At 52.1% G+C, this 20220-nt stretch overlaps 1 protein-coding gene across 23 annotated transcripts in view; it reads left to right on the forward strand.

Moving 5' to 3' along the window:
- Window positions 1-19849, forward strand: part of IKZF4 (IKAROS family zinc finger 4) — a 71464-nt gene extending 51615 nt beyond the window's left edge. For 21 of the 23 annotated variants that reach the window (XM_043532577.1, XM_043532572.1, XM_037884188.2 and 18 more), the window contains 5 exons: window positions 2717-2977; window positions 3190-3357; window positions 10881-11030; window positions 13230-13361; window positions 14076-19849. In XM_043532577.1, the coding sequence (XP_043388512.1) occupies window positions 2717-2977; window positions 3190-3357; window positions 10881-11030; window positions 13230-13361; window positions 14076-14797 (1433 nt within the window). In that variant the 3' untranslated portion in view covers window positions 14798-19849. The remainder of the gene's footprint in view (window positions 1-2716; window positions 2978-3189; window positions 3358-10880; window positions 11031-13229; window positions 13362-14075) is intronic. The other 2 variants (XM_043532570.1, XM_043532575.1) reach the window with 2 other exon arrangements.
- Window positions 19850-20220: the final 371 nt, after the last annotated feature.

The following is a 20220-nucleotide window of genomic DNA, read 5'->3' on the forward strand; positions in this document are numbered from 1 at the left end:
ATCTCCAGCATGTGGGAAGTGAGGTTGCTGAAGAATGTCAGTGCTGAGCCTGTGGTCCCAGGAGGTCACCTAACAGCCATCTCACCTGCCGCACTGAAGGGCAGTGGAAACCTGCAGCATCCCAGCCAATGCACCCTGAAGGAAAGTGCGTGCCCTGCCCCAAATCCAAAAATTGGTTCATTATTAAGGCTCTAATCCCATTGACGGGTTGATAGTCAAATCACTGTCCTCTTTTGTTGAATCACAGCACTAAATCCATGCCGAGCTCTTCAAAGTATGTTGCACACGTTAACTGAACCCCCCAGGCAATAGGTAAGAATTGTCCCTGTTGCACAAGGACATGGCTTGCATTGCTCTATGGGGTGGTGTCCGCATCAAACCTGGGATCAGCCCTCTGGAGTTCATGGTGACTAGTTCCCCATCCAGCCCTCACACCCATCTCCAGAAGGCAACACAGGCTCTGTGAGGGAATCCAAACATCAGTTACCCTCCAAGCGGGAGAAAAGCCCCTCTGTTTGTAATCTGACCTTCAGACCTGTCAATTTCCTGGCATGCTGAGAGGTTAGGAACAGCCACATCTGGTACATTAAATGGAAGAAATAGGACTCTGATATCTGAAAGAAGGCAGTTAAAATTCTATGTGGCTTAGTGGTGGTCTTCCCTCCCACGGGGGTGACCTGTTCAGTTCCCTGTCTCTCACTGGCCCACCCCAGCCCTTGCAGGAGCGCTAGGAAAACGGCTTGGGGGGAGCTCCATTACAAAGCAGCAGCTCTTGCTGTCTAAAGAGCAGCATCAGGAATCCCCGGAGGGAATTCCCTCTAGTTCTTGGCTGATGGGGATGGCTTAAACCAGCAGGAAACTTCTAAACTAAGTCATGCACAGACCTTCCTCTCCAGGTGAAACACACTTCACGTGAGGCTAACGACACCCAGATGGAGACGCTGTGTCTTGTTAAGGGTGTGACTAGCGTTGATGAGCTGGGGTGCTCTCTTCTGTCTCCTCAGGCACTCTGAAAACTACCTGTCCCAGGATGGCCTGAAAGCACCAAAGATCTGGAGAGAAATGCTCAGAAACTGTTCGGGAAGGAGCAGGCTGGGGACAGGGAGACCCAGGCCTTCCTCTGCCCACCAGGCTCTACCTTGCTCTCAACAGAATAAGCAGGGAGCTATCGCTGTCCAGTTGCCTTGTGTCTTCTGAAGGACTGTTTGATCTGTGGCATTCCACAGATCATTAGAATAGCTGGGAATGTAGGTCACGGCTGGCACCGCCGTTCCGATTTCCAGTCTCGGCCTGTGATGCTGGAGAAGCGAAGAAAGGTAGCAACCAGGAGAGGCGTGCACAGACGCAGCTTGCAACCGGGGGGGCTGGGAAATGCCCTGGAGATCAGGTACACGGTGCGGTGTCAGTTAGAAACCTCCCAAACCGTGCTGTATAGATTACCTTGGCAGCATCAAAGAGCCAGGCAGATCAGTACGGCTAACTGTCCCCATAAACCTCTGTGGCCGGTACTCTCCTCCTCATTCCCTCAGGGTGAGGGGCAGGGGTGTACAGTGTAGCCCCACTTCCAGAAGTGCTCTCATGCAGCAGGATCCCTTTCCATGGCCCCAGCCCTTCTCCCTCCTGGTTCTGAAAGTGTATTTCACTAGCCCGTAGCCAGTCTGGCCAGCCACCGTTTGTAGACCTCTCCCCCGTAATGGCCCGCACCATTCATGTGTCTTTCCCCGGCTTACCACAACGCGCCTTTTTTCCAGAGGCTCTGGATTGTTCCAAGACCTTTTTAGTAACCCAGGGCCCTATTGCAGAGCATCTACCATTGTAGCTACCTAGTACCCCCACTGGGTATGTCTGCATCCGTGTTCCCTTTCGTTGTTCATGTTAGTGTCGTGTGGCTGCTCACACTCTTGTCAACTTTCAGGGAATTGCCACTTGAATTGCGGAGTTCCCTTGCGAGTATGACATTGACGCAAAGCACGACATGAGGAGCGAATGTCCCGTGCTGGACACGTGCATTTCAAGGCCTGCTCTGACAGCTTGGCCGTCCCTAGTGGGAAAGTGGAGCGTTTGGCTTCAGGCGCTCGGTGCATGGCCTTGCTCCCTTTTCCTACTTTTAACTATGTGATGGATCGTGTGCCATACAAGTTTAAATGACACACGCCATCCCTTCATTCTCATGCAAATGTTCTGCGGTGATGGGATTTTGCTGGCTCTGCCCTGCGGCTGCCCAGCAAAGGTCTCATTCCACTGCCAGCGCTCAGACGTGGTGTCTTGCCCGGTGACTGCTCTCGGAACCCATAGTCTTCCGCTTCTTCTCGAGTGACCCGTCTCAACCCGGCAGTGGTCTCTCGGCGCCACTTGCCAGCCCTGACTATCGAAAACAGAGAAGTTTCTTGTTCCATTTGGCCACTTTCCTGTTGTGTTTCTACTTGTTGTCTCATGATTCTTGGCTCCCATGAGCCATCGTTTCTTTAATGTCCTGCGATGGGAGGTTGCTGACTTTTCCTGTGGAAATTGGAGCAATCCAGGCAGTATCATGGGGAGCAGTGTCCTTATGCACCCTTAACCAGTTGTGTTACTGCCAAGCAAATCATTTAACTTTCTTCCCTGTTTTCTTTGCCATGACACACAGAATGTCAGTGATATTAGTTGTTTTAAACGGCCTATTGAGTATGTTCCATTCACTGTATATTTATGTATTGTCCCTCCCATCCCCCTGCAGCAAACTCTATCAAGGTGGAAATGTACAGTGATGAAGAAGCCAGCAGGCTGCTGTCACAGGACGACCGCCTCATCGAGAAAGAGGACAGCGTGATTGTGGAGGACTCCCTCTCTGAGCCCCTGGGGTACTGTGATGGCACAGGGCAGGAGCCTCACTCTCCTGGCGGCATCCGGCTACCCAACGGCAAGCTGAAATGTGACATCTGCGGGATGGTGTGTATCGGCCCCAACGTGCTGATGGTGCACAAACGGAGCCACACGGGTGAGCGGTCGGGGCAGAGACGCTAAGGACTGAATGGGCTGTGGGCACTTAACAGTGCTCCCGCATAGAGGGGCTGGGGGGGGGCGGGATGTGTTCCCTGCCAGGCTGTCAGTCTGACCCCCCTCACCCAGCATGACATTTCAGGGCAAACATGAAGGTTTTCGTAACCCGCCCTGCAGGGGCAGGTGTCTCACGAGCGGCTTGCGTTTCAGGAGAGAGACCGTTCCACTGCAACCAGTGCGGAGCCTCCTTCACCCAGAAGGGGAACCTCCTGCGGCACATCAAACTGCACTCTGGCGAGAAGCCCTTCAAATGTCCCTTCTGCAACTACGCCTGCCGCCGGAGAGACGCGCTCACCGGCCACCTCCGCACACACTCAGGTGGGTAGCTCGGGGGGCAGGACTCCTGGGTTCCATCTAGCCTAGTCTGCTCCCCCATCACCAGAGTGTCCGAGCACCTCCCAGTGATCAGTGTATCTCTCCACACCACCTCCCTGCTGCGAGGGAGGGAAGTGCTGTTGTTCACAGAGGGGAACTGAGATCCAGAGAGAGTAAGAGCCTCGCCCATGATCACACAGGGACTTGAACCCGTGTCCCAGGCTGGCGCTTGAACCGCTGGCCCAGCCTTCCTCTTGTGTCGGCCTGTCTTCCCAACTGGCTCCATGGCTTTGAGTGAGTCACTTTGTGTCTCTGCCTCAGTCCGCTGAGCCGGTGAGTTTGGTGCAGTGGGAGCCCCGCTGGTGTCTTGCCAAGAGTCTGGGAACTTCCCTGAACGGACTGAAAACAAAGTGGTTTCTGTCTGGGGGCCGCACCTCCAGATTGCAGAGGAGAGCCCCCGGGATTGCCTTCATGTTGTTCATGCTGGCGTCCTCGCTCTGGCTCCTACCAGCTGCAGGTGCTGGGCTGGCCCTATCCAGTGGAAACAAGCCGCTGGGGTTTTCTGCTGGTGTTTTGACAGTGTCCTTTTCAATGTGGCATTTGAGATGGGGCTTTTCCCCTTTGGTTCCATGATGTAACAGCTGGCTGAGAGGGCGTGGGGTGGGAGTGAAAGATACCAGCTCCCTCTGAGCTCCGCTCATTTTCCCTTGACTTGTGTGCAGGAGTGTCTGTGGGGTTTTAAAGTTCACACAGGTGTTTGAAGCCATCTGTGACTCTCTCCCATTTAACCTTTTGAGTGCTAAAGGGAAACAGGAGTCTTGTGTGCCAGCTTCCTTCTCTTTTCTCTTCTTTTCTCTTCAAGGGGGGTGCAAAAAGCAACCTCTGCAGGAACTTTTCTGATCGGGGTCTTGCCTGGGGTCCTTTACTGAGCTGCCACAGAGCTCTTTCCCTTCCGTGGCCTTGATGGAGAGCCCTGATTATCTTAACATCCCCACGCCAGGGGCCTCATGTTGCAGCCCCCAAGCTTTCCTTTCACTGGGGCTGGGGGCTTTGTCTCCCCATCTTTTGGGAACCTGTCAGGTTCCATTGGTGACTTGCCTGAAGATGCCAAAGGGACATCTGAGAAACGTGAGGCACCAGCAACCCCAGAGCAGGAACCCCCGCCCAGGGACGGATCTCTGATTAACCCATGACTGGCTGCATTTCCGTGCTCTGTCTGTGGTGGGTTTTACAGCAAGTTAGTGGGTTTGAGCCTGTTGCATCTCTGGATGTTTCTGCAGGGCAGGGAACAGACTCTGGTGTCTCTGCGTAAACTGTAACTGAGCAAAATGAAGTCGACTTGCTGGTGAAACACTGGACTGAATGTGGCGGACGTTTCTATTGTAACGATTCTTTTCTGACCATCTTGACGCTGTTCTTGGTCGGTTTCACCCACCAGCACCAAGTGAGATTAGTGGCTTACAGCTGCAGGGATAACAGGGAGCCAGTAACAAGAAGATCCTTTCCCCCAGACCGTCCCCGCCAAAAAAATTAAATAAAAATAAAATAAGTCAATGGCTGGGAGCAGAACCCTTAATGAGCCTCATTCCAGAGGGAGCAAAGAGCCTGTCTGGTTTATCCAGGCTCATTTGGAGGTTGAGAAAAGCCAGGCAGCAGCAAGAGCTCTCTTCTCTGCACCCAGACTGCTGTACAGTGCCAGGGCTGGCTGAGCTGCGGCCTGTTTGCCTTGACGCCTTCATCATCCTGAAGAGGCCTTCAGTCTACAGCAATCAACATCAGCTGTTGCCTTCCCTTCCAGCCCCAGCTTCTCCTGGTTGTTCATGGCGACAGCTAGTAATGACGGCTCCGCTCGATCTGCTAGGGAGCAGGCTGGGAGGTACCTGCCAAGCTCAGCACCAGCTGAGTTCCATCTTGTCTGGTGCTGTTTATTTCCGAACAGGGGAAGAGTTACAAAATGAGACTTAAAAATAGCAGAACAAAGTGCTTTGACACTTGCTCTGTGTGTGTGTCGCAGCCCGCGCAGGTCTCTCTGTTGTCCCTGAGGGGGGGCTGCTAACAAGCAGCTTCAGAAAGGGTCAGTAAGTGCAGTATTTTGGCAAGAGAGTGGAGCACAGGAATTGCCATACAGGAGCAGACCTGTGGTCCTTGTTTAAACTGGTACCCTGTCTCCAGCAGTGGCCAGGGCCACTTGGTTCAGGGAATCCCCTAGTGGACAATTACATAATAATCAAGGCTCTCATCTCTTCTCCTTAACGTGAACATGACGCGTGTGAAAAGGAGCCGGTTGCCCTGGCTGTTCTCTGGCAACATGCAGATAGAAGCAAGGCAAAGGGTCCATCCCTGTTCTAGGCCGTGCCTCCTCCTAAGCAAAGACTCGCCAAACATCCCCAGTTAGATGCTAGACAGATCAGCCATTCAAGTTGGAGAGGGTGGCCACTTCATGTCTCCCCTGAGACTATCCATTGATGTTAGGGTTTTGTCCTGCCACCCATGCACTTTCCACGGCAAACAGATTGGCAGTAGCAGAGTCCCTCGTGACGTTCTTGTCGTGAAGGCAGGATTCAAACCCAGGTCTCCTTCCTGTGCTTCAGAGGCCAGCTGGTGCAGTTGCAGGGCTGCACTCGTGGCACAGGAAGAGTCCCTTAGAGCCTTAGTTCTTCTTGTATCAGGCATGGAAATAGGACAGGCCCTGGTCTGGTTTAGAAACAACATGAATCTTTAGAACACCTAATTATTAAGAAAAAGTCTCGTCAGTGTGTGGATTTCTCAGCCACAGAAAGGGGGCTGTCCTGCCTTCCTGGAAAGGGACTGAGCCCGACAGTTGCACATAACTTCCCTCTATTAGAATCCAAAGCCAGGCATTTCCTGCAGTGTCCTGTGTGTGACTCGTACCTTTCTCCATTTCAAGTGTCGAATCGTAGAAATGCGGGGCTGGCAGGGACCTAGAGCGGTCAGCAAGTCCAGTCTCTGCACTGTGGCAGGACCAGGTAAACCTAGACCAGCCCCGCCAGGTGTTTGTCCAACTTGCTTTTAAAAGCTTCCGACAATGGAAACCTATTCCAGAGTTTAACTCCCCTTAGAGTTAGAAAGGTTTTCCTGATGTCTCCCTAGCTGCAGATTAAGCCCATTGCTTGTCCTGCCTTCAATGGACTTGCAGAACAATCGATCCCCGTCCTCTTTGTAACAGCCATTCATGTATTGGAAGGCTGTTCTCAGGTCCCCTTTCAGTCGTCTGTTCTCCAGACTAAACCTGCCCGGGATTTGTAACCTTTCCTCAGGGCAGGTTTTTGGTAGAGGTTTTTGTTGCTCTCCTCTCGACTCTTTCTAGTTTGTCAACATCTTTCCTAAAGTGCGGTGCCCAGAACTGGAGGCAGCTGGGACCTCACGAGTACTGAGCAGAGCAGGACAGTTAGCTCCTGTGGCTTACATACAGCACTCCTGTTAAAACACCCCAGAATCATATTAGCCTCTTTTGCAAGTCCATTGCCTTGTTGACTCCTATTCAGTTCCTGGTCCACTAGAGCCCTCAGATCCTTTTCAGCAGCCCGACCACCTAGCTAGTCATTCCCCCATTTGTAGTTTGTGCATTTGATTTTTCCTTCCAAATTGAAGTCCTTGACACTTGTCTCTATTGAATTGCGTCTTGTTGAATTCAGACCAATTCTCCAATCTGTCAAGGCCATTTTGAATTTTAAACCTGTCCTCCAAAATGCATGCAGCCCTCCCAGTGTGGTGTCATCTGCAAATTTTATAATTTAGTTACAATTACATTACATTGTAGACTGCTTTGCAGGCTTCTACTCTGAGATTGTGAAGTGGAGGTGTGGGTGGGCGGAGCTTGGGGTCCTGTGTTTTTTGCCAGCTAACAGAGTAATACCCTGATTCTGGCCTCAGTTACTAGAATCTGAAACGCTTTGCCAGAGTTCTCTGAACCATTCATAGGAAGTGCATGGGTGGAATGAATGTGTCGCTCATCAGAGTCAGTGGCGTCTGCGTCACGAACGCAGTTCGAATGTAGTTGACTTCCACAGCAATAAACTCCCACAAGGGGATCAGCTTTTCTGTTCTGTCTAAATTTTCGTTCTTGCCCACCTAGGCACCTTGGAACTAACATGCAACTGAAGGTGAGAAAGATTTGACTAGTAACTCACGTCCTGGGGCCCTGTCTGCAGTGTGGAGTATTTCATAAGGAGTGGGGAAGGGCCTGAGATGAGCTCAGGTCTCTGGCTAGAATTTTTAAATTTACCAAGTGCTGACCTAGGATGTGGTTACTGACTGACTCTCTGACCTCACTTCCTAGCTCTGTGCTTCAGTTTCCACCTTCTGTAAGGTGGGGGTAACCATACTGGCCCTGGTCCCAGAAGCTTGAGGCTTACCTAAGGTGTGCGAAGCACCCTTGAGGTCCTCCAGTGAAAGAAGCTTTATATATAGGAAGTGATTTTTATGAGAGTGCAAAACTTGACATAGTAAAGCTGCGTGAGCGGATGGGGGGCAAGCATTTTTTTCTTGAAAAATCAGAGTAGTTAAAGGTTAAACCACACGTTGCAAAACAAATAACCGTTTTTTGTAACGTGACTCAATAAGTCTGGTTCGGGCAGGTCTGAGCATGGCGGTTTCAGTGAGGGAAAAACTCCACCGGAGCCTCAGACCCCAAGGTGGTGCGTTCGTGACGCAGGTGCCACCATATCTGATGAATGACAGTTTCGTTCCACGCAGGCACTTCCTCTGAATGGTTCAGAGAACTCTGGCAAGGTGTTTGAGTCTCGCAAATGGGGCCGGTATCCGAATATTACTCTGGTAGTTGGCTAAAAACCTAGGAATCCCCCCGCCGCCCCCGCGCGCACTTCACAATTTCAGAGAAGTCGACTGCAAAGCAGAATACTACTCTAGCTCCAGTCTAAAAGGGAACCCAGGAATCCTTACTTGCAGCCCCTCGCTGTACCCATCAGACCACACTCTTCCCTGTGGTGCATCTCACCATCGGCGGTAATGGCACATTCCAGTTCCTTCGCGGTGCCCTGTTTGCGCCCCCTCGTCTCGGGAACCGGCTTCCCTTTCCTGCCGAGCGTTCGGCAAAGGTCAAAGCATGGCTTAGTGGTTAGAGCAGGAGGCCTGGGAGTCAGGCCTCCCGAGTTCTGTTCCTAGCTCCGCTGCTGACTTGCTGCAAAACCTCGGGGCCTTTGGGTTTTTTTCACCTATGACCCAGGGAGGCAGCTTGTCACTAACATGCTTAGTGGGCGTCTGGTCCAAAGTACCGTTAGCTGCCGTGGTGGTACGCTCAGCCCCTCTGCTTCAGAGCACAGGGCTTGTCAGGCGTGTCGAGCGTTGTGATGGTTACCGCTTACCTAGAACTCGTGTAAAAGGCCTTTGAAGGGTTTCAGGGAAGTTCCACGCTCCCTAGAACGTCTTCGTAGGAAAAGACATGTCAGCCTGGTGAGGCCTGCTCTTTGCGGAGCTGCTCCCTCCCGGGCAGTAGGGGGCCAAAATCATCCTCTGGCGGGACATAATAAATAGCTTCTGTGGCCACTACACCAGCAGTGCAGGATCTGGGCAGCTTCCAGACTCCTCTGACATCAAACACTTGCGATCTCTCGGCTGAGAGGAACGAGCAGCTCGGGGCCCGTGCCCCACGCGTATGGAGATAAAAGATTGTGAGCGTTGCTGCTAAGAGTGAATGAGTCGCAGAAGGCGTATTACATTCGCCTGCAGGATTCACGTCCACAAACTCCACCTCTGGCCCATCTTCCCCTCTCCTCCCACGAGCTGCCCCCTTCTCCCTTCCCTTTTCGTTCCATTGAGCGTATCCCTGCCTGCCGAACGCCCCCTCCCCAAATGGAGCTCATGTGACGTTTGCCGCCATCCCATGGATTGCTCTGCTTGGGTTTATATCCCCCTTTGTCCTGCCTGTGTCGACGAAGTTCTTCCGGGCAAGAACCATCCCCTGCTCTGTTTGTACAGTGCCTAGCAAAACGCAGCTCCATCCTTGCCTGCTCCCCGGCACCAGGATTCATCATAATACAGCAAGTTGTCTTAAAACAATGCAAAAGTGCTTCCCCGTCCTCAGCACAGACTGCAACAGCTGCTCAGGGGTTGGGGTATCTAGGATGGCTGTCACGATTATATCTGCAAATCTGTCTGCCTCTTGAAGTACTCAGCTAAAAGTTCCATACTAATTCATCAGTGCAACCTGCCGTATGCCCGGCTAGTGTGGCCCAAAACGTTTAGTGGCTCTGCTGTGTCTGTCGACCCTCATGGAGCAGAACCGAGTGCCAAACCTGAGATAACCATCAGCCATCAATGGGAAAATTAGCAGAGGTGAGAGTGTTGCCCTGGACCCATCCCTAAGCACTTCTCTTACCAGTGCTTTTGGAGCCCACAGGCTCTCGGCAGCAATCAGTCACCAGTCAAAAACGGCCGACCGTTCTGCAGTGAGCTGCAGCAGGCCCGGCGCGGGTGTGCTGAGAGATGTAACGAAGCATTGGGGATTTCCAGCAGGGCTCCAGCAGCATTTTTAAATATTGCCCTGGCTTCCAGGGTCCAATCCTGCAGACCAGCTACACTTATGCGAGAGGGGCAGGACAGTGTGGCTGGGCAGCTGTTAGAGAACAAAGCGTGCACCAGTAAAGGGCGGGTCAGAGGAGGCTGGTGTCCTGAATCAGCACTCCACAAGCTCAAACCTTCCCCTCCCCTTTCAAAATCCAGGAGCGTCTGACGCCTTGTTGCTGGGTGAAGACTGCTTGGGAGGAGAGAAACCTTCAACAAAGGGAAGTGAGAGCCACTGCAACATATTCAGTAACATTGTGTTTGGGATGATGTGAAAGAGCCTGGTTAGATCAGGAGCTTGGGGGGCAGGACTCCTGGGTTCTGATCCTGGCTCTGGAAAGGCCGTTCGCCCAATGCTTAGAGCCAGGTGTGTGGCCTGGGTTCGAGGTCCTGACTCTTCTTGGATTGCTGCAGTCTTCAGTGAGACATCTTAGCTGTGTTGGACCTGATCTGTAAAGAAGGGATCGAGCTTGCCTGCCTCCTACGAGGGCTAGGCCAGGCATACTGGCGTGTTCGTTTATTTTGGAGGAAACATCTCATCAGCTCTTGGTTCAAAACAGCATCATTTTAAATCTGACACATACGTGAGACACTAACTGGTGCATTGGATAAACTTCGTAGAGTTATTTTATAAAAGCTGTTACGGACTAAAATGTAGAGGAGGAGGAATATGTGAAGGGTCCGTTTGGAGTCTGCAGGAAGGGCCTGACCGATTCGGTGCCCAGCTCAGACGTGCCGTGGCGTCAAACGCCAAGAGGTGCTTCGATTGCTCAGTGGCCTGGCACAGCAGTCTCCACTCCTCGGCAAATCCGCCCGCTCTGCGTCTGTCTGCCTCGGGCCCAGCCGTGGTACGCCCTTAACCCGTCTGAGTTGCTGCAGCACGCGGCTGGCCCGCACGTAGCTGTGACGGCTTCCGGGTAACACCTGGGTTTCTGTGTCACGTCTGTTTTGATGGCCCGGATCTGTTTTTTCATTTTTTCCAGTCTCCTCCCCCACAGTCGGCAAGCCCTACAAATGCAACTACTGCGGCCGGAGCTACAAGCAACAGGGCACGCTGGAGGAGCACAAGGAGCGCTGCCACAGCTATCTGCAGAGTCTGAACACGGAGCCGCGGCCGCTGGCCGGCCAGCCAGGTCAGTACGTCGTCCGGTGGCTGGCGAGTCCCGGACCCCGGCTGGGACGTCTCGTGCTTAGAGCAGGGGAGAGAGTCAGCACCTCTCGCTTCTCTTCCTGGCTGCAGAAGGGCATGTGGCCTAGCGGTTAGAGTAGAAAATGGGCAGTGTGGACTCCGGGGTTCTGTTCCCAGCTCCACGGCTGGCTCTAGATTAGGAACCACTGGGACACGTCACCTCCCATTTCTTTTTCTCCACTGGTGAAATGGGATAATGGCTCTTGGAAGCGGGAGGGCGTAATTAATTGAGGTTTATTTAAATCAAAATGCTCTGGAGACCCTGGGATAGACGGGGCTATGTGTGCACAAATTCTTAATATTGCAGCCCAAGTAAGTGCAAAGTATTCCCTCGTTATGAACATCCCCTTGCCCAGAGCCTGTCGTTTGGTGAAGTTGATCGTTTGGAGCATAACCTTACATCCTTTTATAAATAATTCTATTAGGAGAAAACACCTTAAAGCATTTCCCAGTAACAAACAGAACTTTACTATGCATAACCATGCTCTAGCCTCTCTTTGCGTCAGGGGATGGATCACTCGATGATTACCCTGGTCTGCTCATTCCCTCTGAGGCACCTGGCATTGGCCACTGTTGGAAGACAGGACGCTGGGCTAGACAGACCATTGCTCTGACCCAGTTTGGCCGTTCCTGGGCTCTGTTACAGCAGATGCTCAGTAAGCAAAGAATTGAACCTTACAAAGCAGGAGTCTTGCGAACGAATGGAAAATCTCCAAACTGATCCACACCAAACTAACTGTGCTCTGAAATCTAACAACCTCCAGCAGCATGTAAAGCACCTCCAGTTCCCAGAATGGCACCTCCGTGGTCAGGAGATCATTCTGCATCCAGACCACGTTGGGCCAAAATGGAATCTGTGCCCATGTTCCTTTGCACACCAGTTCCCCGTACGCCAACCTGCCCCACGGGACAGGCCTGGCATTGTGGGTGTGTATCTCACACGCTTTTCTGTGCATCTTCGTCAGCTCTGTGGAACTGAAACTTGTGCTCAGCTCGTAAGAGCGGGCTAGTTTCAACATCTGCACCTTGGTTCAAAGGAAAAATCAACCCTAAAGATCATAAAGACCCGCCCTGCTAGCAAAGTCTAACCTGGCTGACGGGCTGTCGAAGGGGGGCAGCCAGCTTATGGTGAAGCTTTCTTTTTGCAGACCTCCAGGACCTGCTCCATGGCTCTCCCCAGCCAGGGCAGGGTAATCCCCTGGAGAGAGGGCAGATCTGATGCTGCACTGAATGTTAGCTAAAAGGCCAGTTTGTCTGAGATTCTATCAGCCTCTTTGTAGTTCCAATTTTCCGCACCATCGTTATTGTTTCTAGGCTGCCAGAGACATAGGTGGTACTTCACAGCCACGGGAAGGGCAGGGCTCTGCTGAGGCCTTTACAATCCAAATTAAACACAACACCAAGTGTCAGTCAGATGCCAAATTGGGACCCGGCACTCTGGGGAGGCCAGGCAGGGAAGGCAAGTTGAGGAGCAGCACATGCCCTTTCTTCCCCAACAGCCTGCAGCCACCCGTGCTGTCGGAGCACTGTCCACGTACACTCGGCTGGCAGTAGCAGGGCTCTGGCTCTTCGCCCAGAAAGCCCTGCTTGGGAGTGGGTCTCCCTGCGGGCAAGGGGGGAGTTGTAGAACCAAGTGCCATGCCAGTCAGGTGAGGGCGATAGTCAGTAAGTAACGCTTTAACTGGCTCATCTCAGCCCCCGAGTAGCAATGGCAAAAGCACCCTCGCCAGCAGCGGTGAGAGAGACAGATTGCCGGCAGGGGTGGAGACGCCTCTCCTGCCACAAAGCCCTTCTCTAGCACCGTTGCTGCCGGGGCTGCTTAAAGCACCGACGGGGAGAGAGTCCCTTCCCCAGAGCGGTTACGGTGCCGCACAGCCACGGCCAAGCGGGGCGGGCTGCTCAGGCAAAGGAGCGTGTGGTGGGGTGGCCGGTGGTGCCGTCGGAGGACTGGTCCGTGAAAGAAGTAGGTAATCATTTGGCTTGCAGACTGAGCCAGAGGCAGTGGATAAAAGGAGAGGTGTGACCGTGTGCCCCACTCTTCACCTGCCCTGCCTTCAGCTTGGGGAGTGGAAGCGACCTCCCCGGTCCTGTTCACCCCTCCCGCATCGGGTATTGGCTGAGTGGGTTTCCCTTGTCTTGGCAGGCGATGAGATGCGAGACCTGGAGATGGTGCCGGATTCTCTGCTTCACCCCTCGTCCGATCGGCCGACGTTTATCGACCGGCTGGCGAACAGCCTCACCAAACGGAAACGCTCCACACCTCAGAAATTTGTGGGTAAGGGGCTCCCCTTTGCTTCCCGGGAAGAGCAGAGGGAGAGGTGAGGGTGGGTTGGCAGCAGTTCCTTGGCCCTACGTGTAGGAACTGACCGCTTCTACGGGGCCCCCTCTGAATGAGCTACGGCCCTGTACGTACAAATGCCACTGACCTTACCCAGCGCCTTTCATCCTGCAGGAGCCCAAAGTCCTGTACAGACAAGGATCCTTCCGCCCCCCTCCCCCCAAAATGCAGCCCCCTCGGGGGTGGGGGAGCATGGCACCTGTTCTGCACTGGGACCACAGCGGTATTCTGAAGGGGGCAGCGTAGAACCGTTCCTCCATTCGAAACCGCCGGGGGCATTTGGGAGGAGGGGGTGTAATTCCAAGGGCTGACCAGGGACCTTCACTGGGAAGCCTGTGCCCCCAGCAGCACTGGACCATGCCAAGACACTGCAGTCAGCGTGTGTGCTGATCCTACTGTAAAAGGGGAGAGCACCCCCTGCTGAGCCACCCCTCCACACGCAGCTCCCCCGGCCCCATCCTGGGGCAGTAGGGTTGGTACTGATCCAGAGGGAGGAGCACTAGTCGCTGCCAAGGCCCAGGCCCGCGTGGGTTGCAGTGTGAAGGGATCACAGGCTGAGCCGTGCAAAGCGGAGCTCGTCTCTAGACGAAGACCCTCTGCGGAGCGTGTGGGGCTTGCCCTGGGTTCTGACCCCTTGCTCCTTGCCCCCAGGGGAGAAGCAGATGCGATTCAACCTCTCCGACCTCCCCTTCGATGTGAACTCCAGCTTTGAGAAGGATGTGGAGCTGGTGGCCGCCCACCACCCCATCGACCCCAGTTACGGCAGCTCGCTGTCGTTTGTGGGGGCCGAGCACCTGCGCCCCCTCCGCCTCCCCTCCACAAACTGCATCTCGGAGATCACACCTGTGATCAGCTCCGTCTACACCCAGATCCAGCCCATCCCGGGCCGGCTGGAAATCCCGGGGAGCCGAGAAGCCGCTGAAGGCCACGAGGACATTCCTGAGGGGGCGCAGATTGTGTACCGGGGGCGCGACCAGGGCGTGTCACCCAGCAACGGCTGCCAGGATTCCACAGACACTGAGAGCAACCACGAAGAGAGGACCTCGCAGCTGCCGGTGGGGAACTGCACCAGCAGTCGGCAGAGCCCAGCCTATGCCAAAGAGGACCCCAAGCTGCAGGAGGGCACCCCCGCTGCCCGAGCAACACCCAGCTCAGCCAAAGACATCCTGCGTGTGGTGAACGAGGAGGGGGAGCAGGTGAAAGCCTTCAAGTGCGAGCACTGTCGGATCCTCTTCCTGGACCACGTGATGTTCACCATCCACATGGGCTGCCATGGCTTCAGAGACCCTTTCGAGTGCAACATCTGTGGCTACCACAGCCAGGATCGGTACGAATTCTCCTCCCATATAGTGCGGGGCGAGCACAAAGTGTAGGCTAACTCAATCCTGCCCCTTCGCCCTGATCTCCCCATGACTCCTCCCCCTGGCTCTAGCTCCGCCCCCTCCCATTGGGCATGGACCTGTTTTTCTTTTATACTCCTTTGCACTGACTTTGGCTACAAAATATTTAAAAAAAAAATCACGAGGGGAGCTCTTAACGATTTGCCTTTTTATAAACGGAGTTATTTAAATATTGTTAACGGATTTTTTACATTCTTTGTGCTTTTCCTGGTCCTCCCTTAGTTATTTATTAAGCTTTTTATTTCTTTATAACTCTCTCCCTAAAGCTCTTTGAATTTTTGTCAGAGACTTGATCTACTTCTCTCTCTGCCGAGAGGAGCACGTAAACCTCAAGCACACGTCGACGTAACACGCACACGCGTCTTACGGTTTAAGCCTCTCGCCCCCGCCCCTTCCTTCTGACTCTTTTCAGTTTCAGCCCTGGCCACTGTCGGGTGACAAGAATCTCAGAGTCAGTGCTAAAGTCAAGAGAACTCCCCTGGCCAGGAAAGCCACGAGCTAGCCACAAGGGGTGTCCGTAGGGTGACCGTGCCCCAAGCTTTAATGGGTGGTATCTCTGTGGCATGAAACTGCCTGGAACGCAGAATAGTGCCCCCGAGATCCCTCTGTCCCCAAGGTGGCTGTTTGACAGCTTTGTGGTGAAGTCTCCTGTAGGCAGCCGTCACAGTGCCACCTGTTTGAAGGAAGGTGGAGCTGAGCAGGACGTTTGCAGGGCTGCGACGCTCGTGGCTTTTAAGTACAAACTCGGTCTCAGATCAGAGGTAGGAGGGTAAAGACTTGGACGGTCTGGGTGGGATCCAGCTGTGCCTGTGATGAGATGAAAGTACGTTAGCCGGGAGGATAGCAAGCGTCTTTGAGTGGCGGCTTTGTTCTCCCCTGCTGGGATCTGCTGGCGTGTTCAGCCCACTCCACTCCCGGAGAGCTGAGGAGAAACTGGCTGAATTACTTCCTCCTTGTCACACCTGTGTCTTGAATAGCCTTGTAAGTGTGAGTACGAAACAGGTGTAGGCCTCCGTCCTGGATTGGGCACCTGTCACTGACTCCCGCTCCCCCAAAGCACTTTGCTTCCTTTAGCAAGCATAGCAATGACCCCTCCGTCTGCTGAGCACTGGAGACCTGGACCTGATCCCAGGAGGACTTTGGTGGTGTCACCTAGTGAACTGTTGTCAGGGACAGGCTGGGGACAGTATCCAGGGAAGGAAGGTCGGTCGCTAAACGGGTCAGCCCCTAGGAACCCTAATCCCGTCGCTTCATTCTGTGCTGCGTGGTTGAAGTTTCTTCCTTTTCGGCAGCTTTCCCCAGGGGTCGCCGTTGGGCACTTTGCCATCTGATTCCGTAGCTTCCCAGGGAGTGCGTATCTGGCTCTTATTTGCACAGAGGAATTGGGTCAGTTGCATAGGCCCTAAAGAGCTGCACTTTCAATGCGAAAGCTTGTTCTTGAGTTGGTTTGGGGTTGTTTTGTCCACAAGTAGTTGTGATGCTGCGTGGCACAGCAGAGGGATGTGGAAGTTGTGTCTCTAGCACTTGTGCGTAGGCAGATTGTGTCTTTAGAGTGATGTTAAGTGTTGGGGGGGGGGGGGGAGATTGATTTGCTGCATCAGAGAAGTGGCTTCTGTTGAGAGTTGCGTCTGCTCCAGCAGGCTGCTAACTACTGGTACGTGCTCAAGCCTCCTGAGCGAGGGAATTGTCCAGGATCTTGCTCAGTTACTGTAGGGAAACATCCAAGAAATGGGGAAAGGTGACTGCTAGCTTCTGGGACGTGCAAAACCAGCAGGATCTGTGGGACTGTGGGTTCTGCTGTCGCGTCCCAGAGTAAGAGGATGAGCAGGAAATCATGGCAGCGGAGAGCCCCAAAATAATGAGGGGGAGGTCCCCAGAATCCTAGAACTAGCTGTGATCCCCGTGAGAGGGATTTGAAAACAGTCCGTTCAGTCTACGGACAAAGAGCGGGAGGGATGCAATGATGGGCGGTTGGTAGCCAATGGCCGGGCTTTCACCTGCTCCAGAGAGGAGGCAGAGAAACATGCAGCACCCACGATTTTATTTTTATAGGGAAAAAAACCTCCACCTCCCCTGCAACTGGGATCCTGATGGTACTTGCACTTGGAAGAGGCGTAAGAGTTACACCAGGCCACAGTGCACAAAAGGGGTAGGGGACTGTGCATTCCCCTTCCCTGCCATAAATTGGTCAGTAGGCCACAGTGTCGATTAACCCCACTGCTCTGTCTTGGATAACGCTGCCCATCGGAAACAGATGAGTCGCGGCGTGGGGGGGACCCCAGAGCCTGACTGTGTTCCAGTGGCCATAACTTAGGGGCGTGAGAGGAGGGAACCCTGCTTTATACCAAGGCCCACGATGCATAAAAATAATCACTCAACAGCAGCCCAACAAACTGCTCCCTTGAGGTTTAAACCAAAGGCTTGTTCTTTTTCTACTAAAACAAACAGAACCACCTCACAAGTTGCAACTCTCGTTGCTCTTTATTTTCTTCTTCTTGCATTTCTGTTGACGGTGTTTGTGTATCCAGATGTGAAACGAAACCGCGGAGCCGTTTTTGTTTGCAGAAGCCCGTTGACGGCACAGACCGGCTTGGGCAGAAGGGCCTGTCATGTCTGATGCGATGTTTCGAATTCATTCGAGGAGGTTAGGAAAGTTCCCTAGAAGACATTCTCCACCCCCCCCTCCCCTTTCCAGTTTATAAATATAACCGTTGTGGTGCAAACTCACTTATTCCTTTCTGGTCTCTTCTCCAGAGCTAGTGCTGGTGGCTCAGAAAGCATTTTGTACTAGTTTCCACCAAAGCATATTGAGCCCTGGCAGACCACAAGAAAACAGACCATAAAATCCTAGCATTCTGATTACCATCTTCCAGCTGAAGTGCGAAATAAAGCCTGATTGTATCAGTCATTCTGGAGAGTGACCAAAGTTAGATTGAGACTAAAATTTTGCCTAAAATTGAGCACTGACCTCCACATTTGGACTGGGATTTTTCAAAAGGCACCCAATTCTCATTGACTTTCACTGGGAATTGGGCACTTCATTTCCTCAAGCATCTGTGAAAACCCCAATCCTTAAGCTTCTAAAATAAGTGGTCTGATTATTTTTGTATTTCTTTTATTTGGAATTGGAGAGCACCCACAGCTGCTGTTGAAGACCAAGAGATCTGTAGATGCTAGCACCTTTGAACATAAAGCTACTTATTCAGGCGCTGACGTGTAGATTTAGGAGGCTGATGTCATCCTCGTTTGAACATGTTGACCTCATACTTTATACCTCTCAAGAGGTGGGATTCCTGAGCTGCCGATGGGGGTTTTAAACTCTAGTGGTTCTTGGGCTAGCATCTGCTTTGAACAGAACTGAAGTGAGAAGCAAGATGTTAATCAGAATGACGTGATTCCGTTACTTCAGAGCATTCAGTTCTAGGCCTAGTGATTAGAGAGCCAACCTTTTCAAAGTCACTGCCTTAGCAGTTCTTTTTCAGCACTGGTCCAGTCCTCAAAATACCAGGATCTGGAGTTCAATCCCTTTTCATAAATATGCTCAGAAATAATTTCTCTTGCCGTATGATCTGACTGCAGAAATCTCCATCTAGGTACGCCATGAATACGAAAACCAGGCAGGCCCCTTGCGGCAATTTACACAGGGCTGTGCTATGCCTTTAAGACTTTCTGGATGTTAGGGATAGCACTTGTTAAATTGGCAAGGAACTGCTGGTTTTCCACAAGGTAGCAATAAAAGGCAAAATGGATCGATTGTGTGCAATTTTTGAGAAGTGTTCTCCAACGGAGGCCCAAACTGTCAGTTCTCACGCGGAAATGATGCACTTTCCCTGCCGCTTGTCTGCAGCTGAGCCGGCAGAGAGAGAAGGAAACAAACATCATGTAAAGCGGTCTTCTCTGAGCAAAACTGGAAACGAAGCGGAAAGCGAGACGTGGGTCTCCTTTTCTGACTGTCATTTGGTAAACTCCATCATGGAAAGCCGGTGCCCGGGTTGGCTGCCATTTGGGGGATTTTTAAAGCACGGTTGTGGTCTGAAAAGCAGACTTGTAAAAGTGACATTATTGCTACTCTGTGTGCTCTTTCCGATTCACTTTGAAAAATCCACCTTTTGACTTGCAAAGGCAACTTCTGTGCCACCAACCATCTCCCACTCAGTCTGAAAAACCGGCTGGCTTAGTTCTACCTCCAGCCTCTAAAGTCCACAGGTGGACCAGCGCTGCTGACCGTTGATGCACATGGCAGGACATAATCACCCTTCGGGTGCTCAGTTGGCTCCTGCAGGGCTCACAGAAGTAAAAGCTCCTTTGCCCAGATCAGATCTGCTCAGCTTTCCTGACAGCCAAGGAGCTAAATGAAAATGTCCGTTTTATAGTCACTTTCGGACCACAACCGCTGCACTGTCCTATTGTTGATTTAGTACGAAATTCAGTTAAGCTCAACCTGACTGTTATCCCCAGTAGACTGTGAATAAGTATGAAGAGCCCCACAACCGCCGCCCCCATGCCTCCCATTTCCCTCTTCAAAAGGTAAAACCAACACAATATTCGGGGGGGGGGGGGGTGTTTTTTAAACAAAGGGAAAGGGAAGTTCTGAACTTTATAAACACCTTTTTTTCCGCATCTTTTTTCTTTTACCTGTAAAAAGAGTCTAAAACAAATGTAGGAATTTTGTAAAACTCCAGGTCGCTTTACTTGTGTAAATATATATATATATATATTTTTAATCAGATGTATGAACAACAAAAAATATGATGTGCAATACCCCAACCCTCTTCCAGCGCCAACAACTCCTCCTTCCTTTCTAATGACTTTTCATTTGTATATCGTTAATGGATTTGCTGTTGTCTTCAGGTTTTTTTCCCTTTTTTGTGAGGTTAGACTCGCTTTTCAACAGAACTCTTACCGCAAAAGCTTTTTGTATCTGTAATATATTGTAAGTAAATATTTGTGTAATGGAGATATACTACTGTAAGTTTTGTACTGTAATGGCTGAAGGTCTGTTATAAATAAACATGAGTAATTTAATGCCCCAGGCCTCTTCCTGGTCAAACGTCATGACTTCTGGAGCCCAAAGATCTCCCCATCCTCAGGAACACCTCACAAACATGGCACAATCCTCCCAACCCACCGTGCCAGAGGGAAATGGTTTCCCCCGTCTGTAACAGGGATAATGAGGCACAGAGAGACTCTGGCTTGCCCAAGGCTGGCAGAGTCCCCAGCACAGTGTCTTAGTTACAAGACTAAAGCTGGCTGGAGAATGATGATTCCAGTTTGTGAGAAGTTCTGAGGGTTTAATTTTTTTTCATTTTGTGTTGGAGCGAAACCAAAACCTTTCAAAAGTCCCTCCCTCCCCCCTTCCCCTGCTAAATGGAATTGCCTCAAAATACCCTTCTTTG

Source organism: Chelonia mydas, chromosome 20 (assembly GCF_015237465.2).
Source record: "Chelonia mydas isolate rCheMyd1 chromosome 20, rCheMyd1.pri.v2, whole genome shotgun sequence".
In the NCBI taxonomy this organism is placed as follows: domain Eukaryota; kingdom Metazoa; phylum Chordata; order Testudines; family Cheloniidae; genus Chelonia; species Chelonia mydas.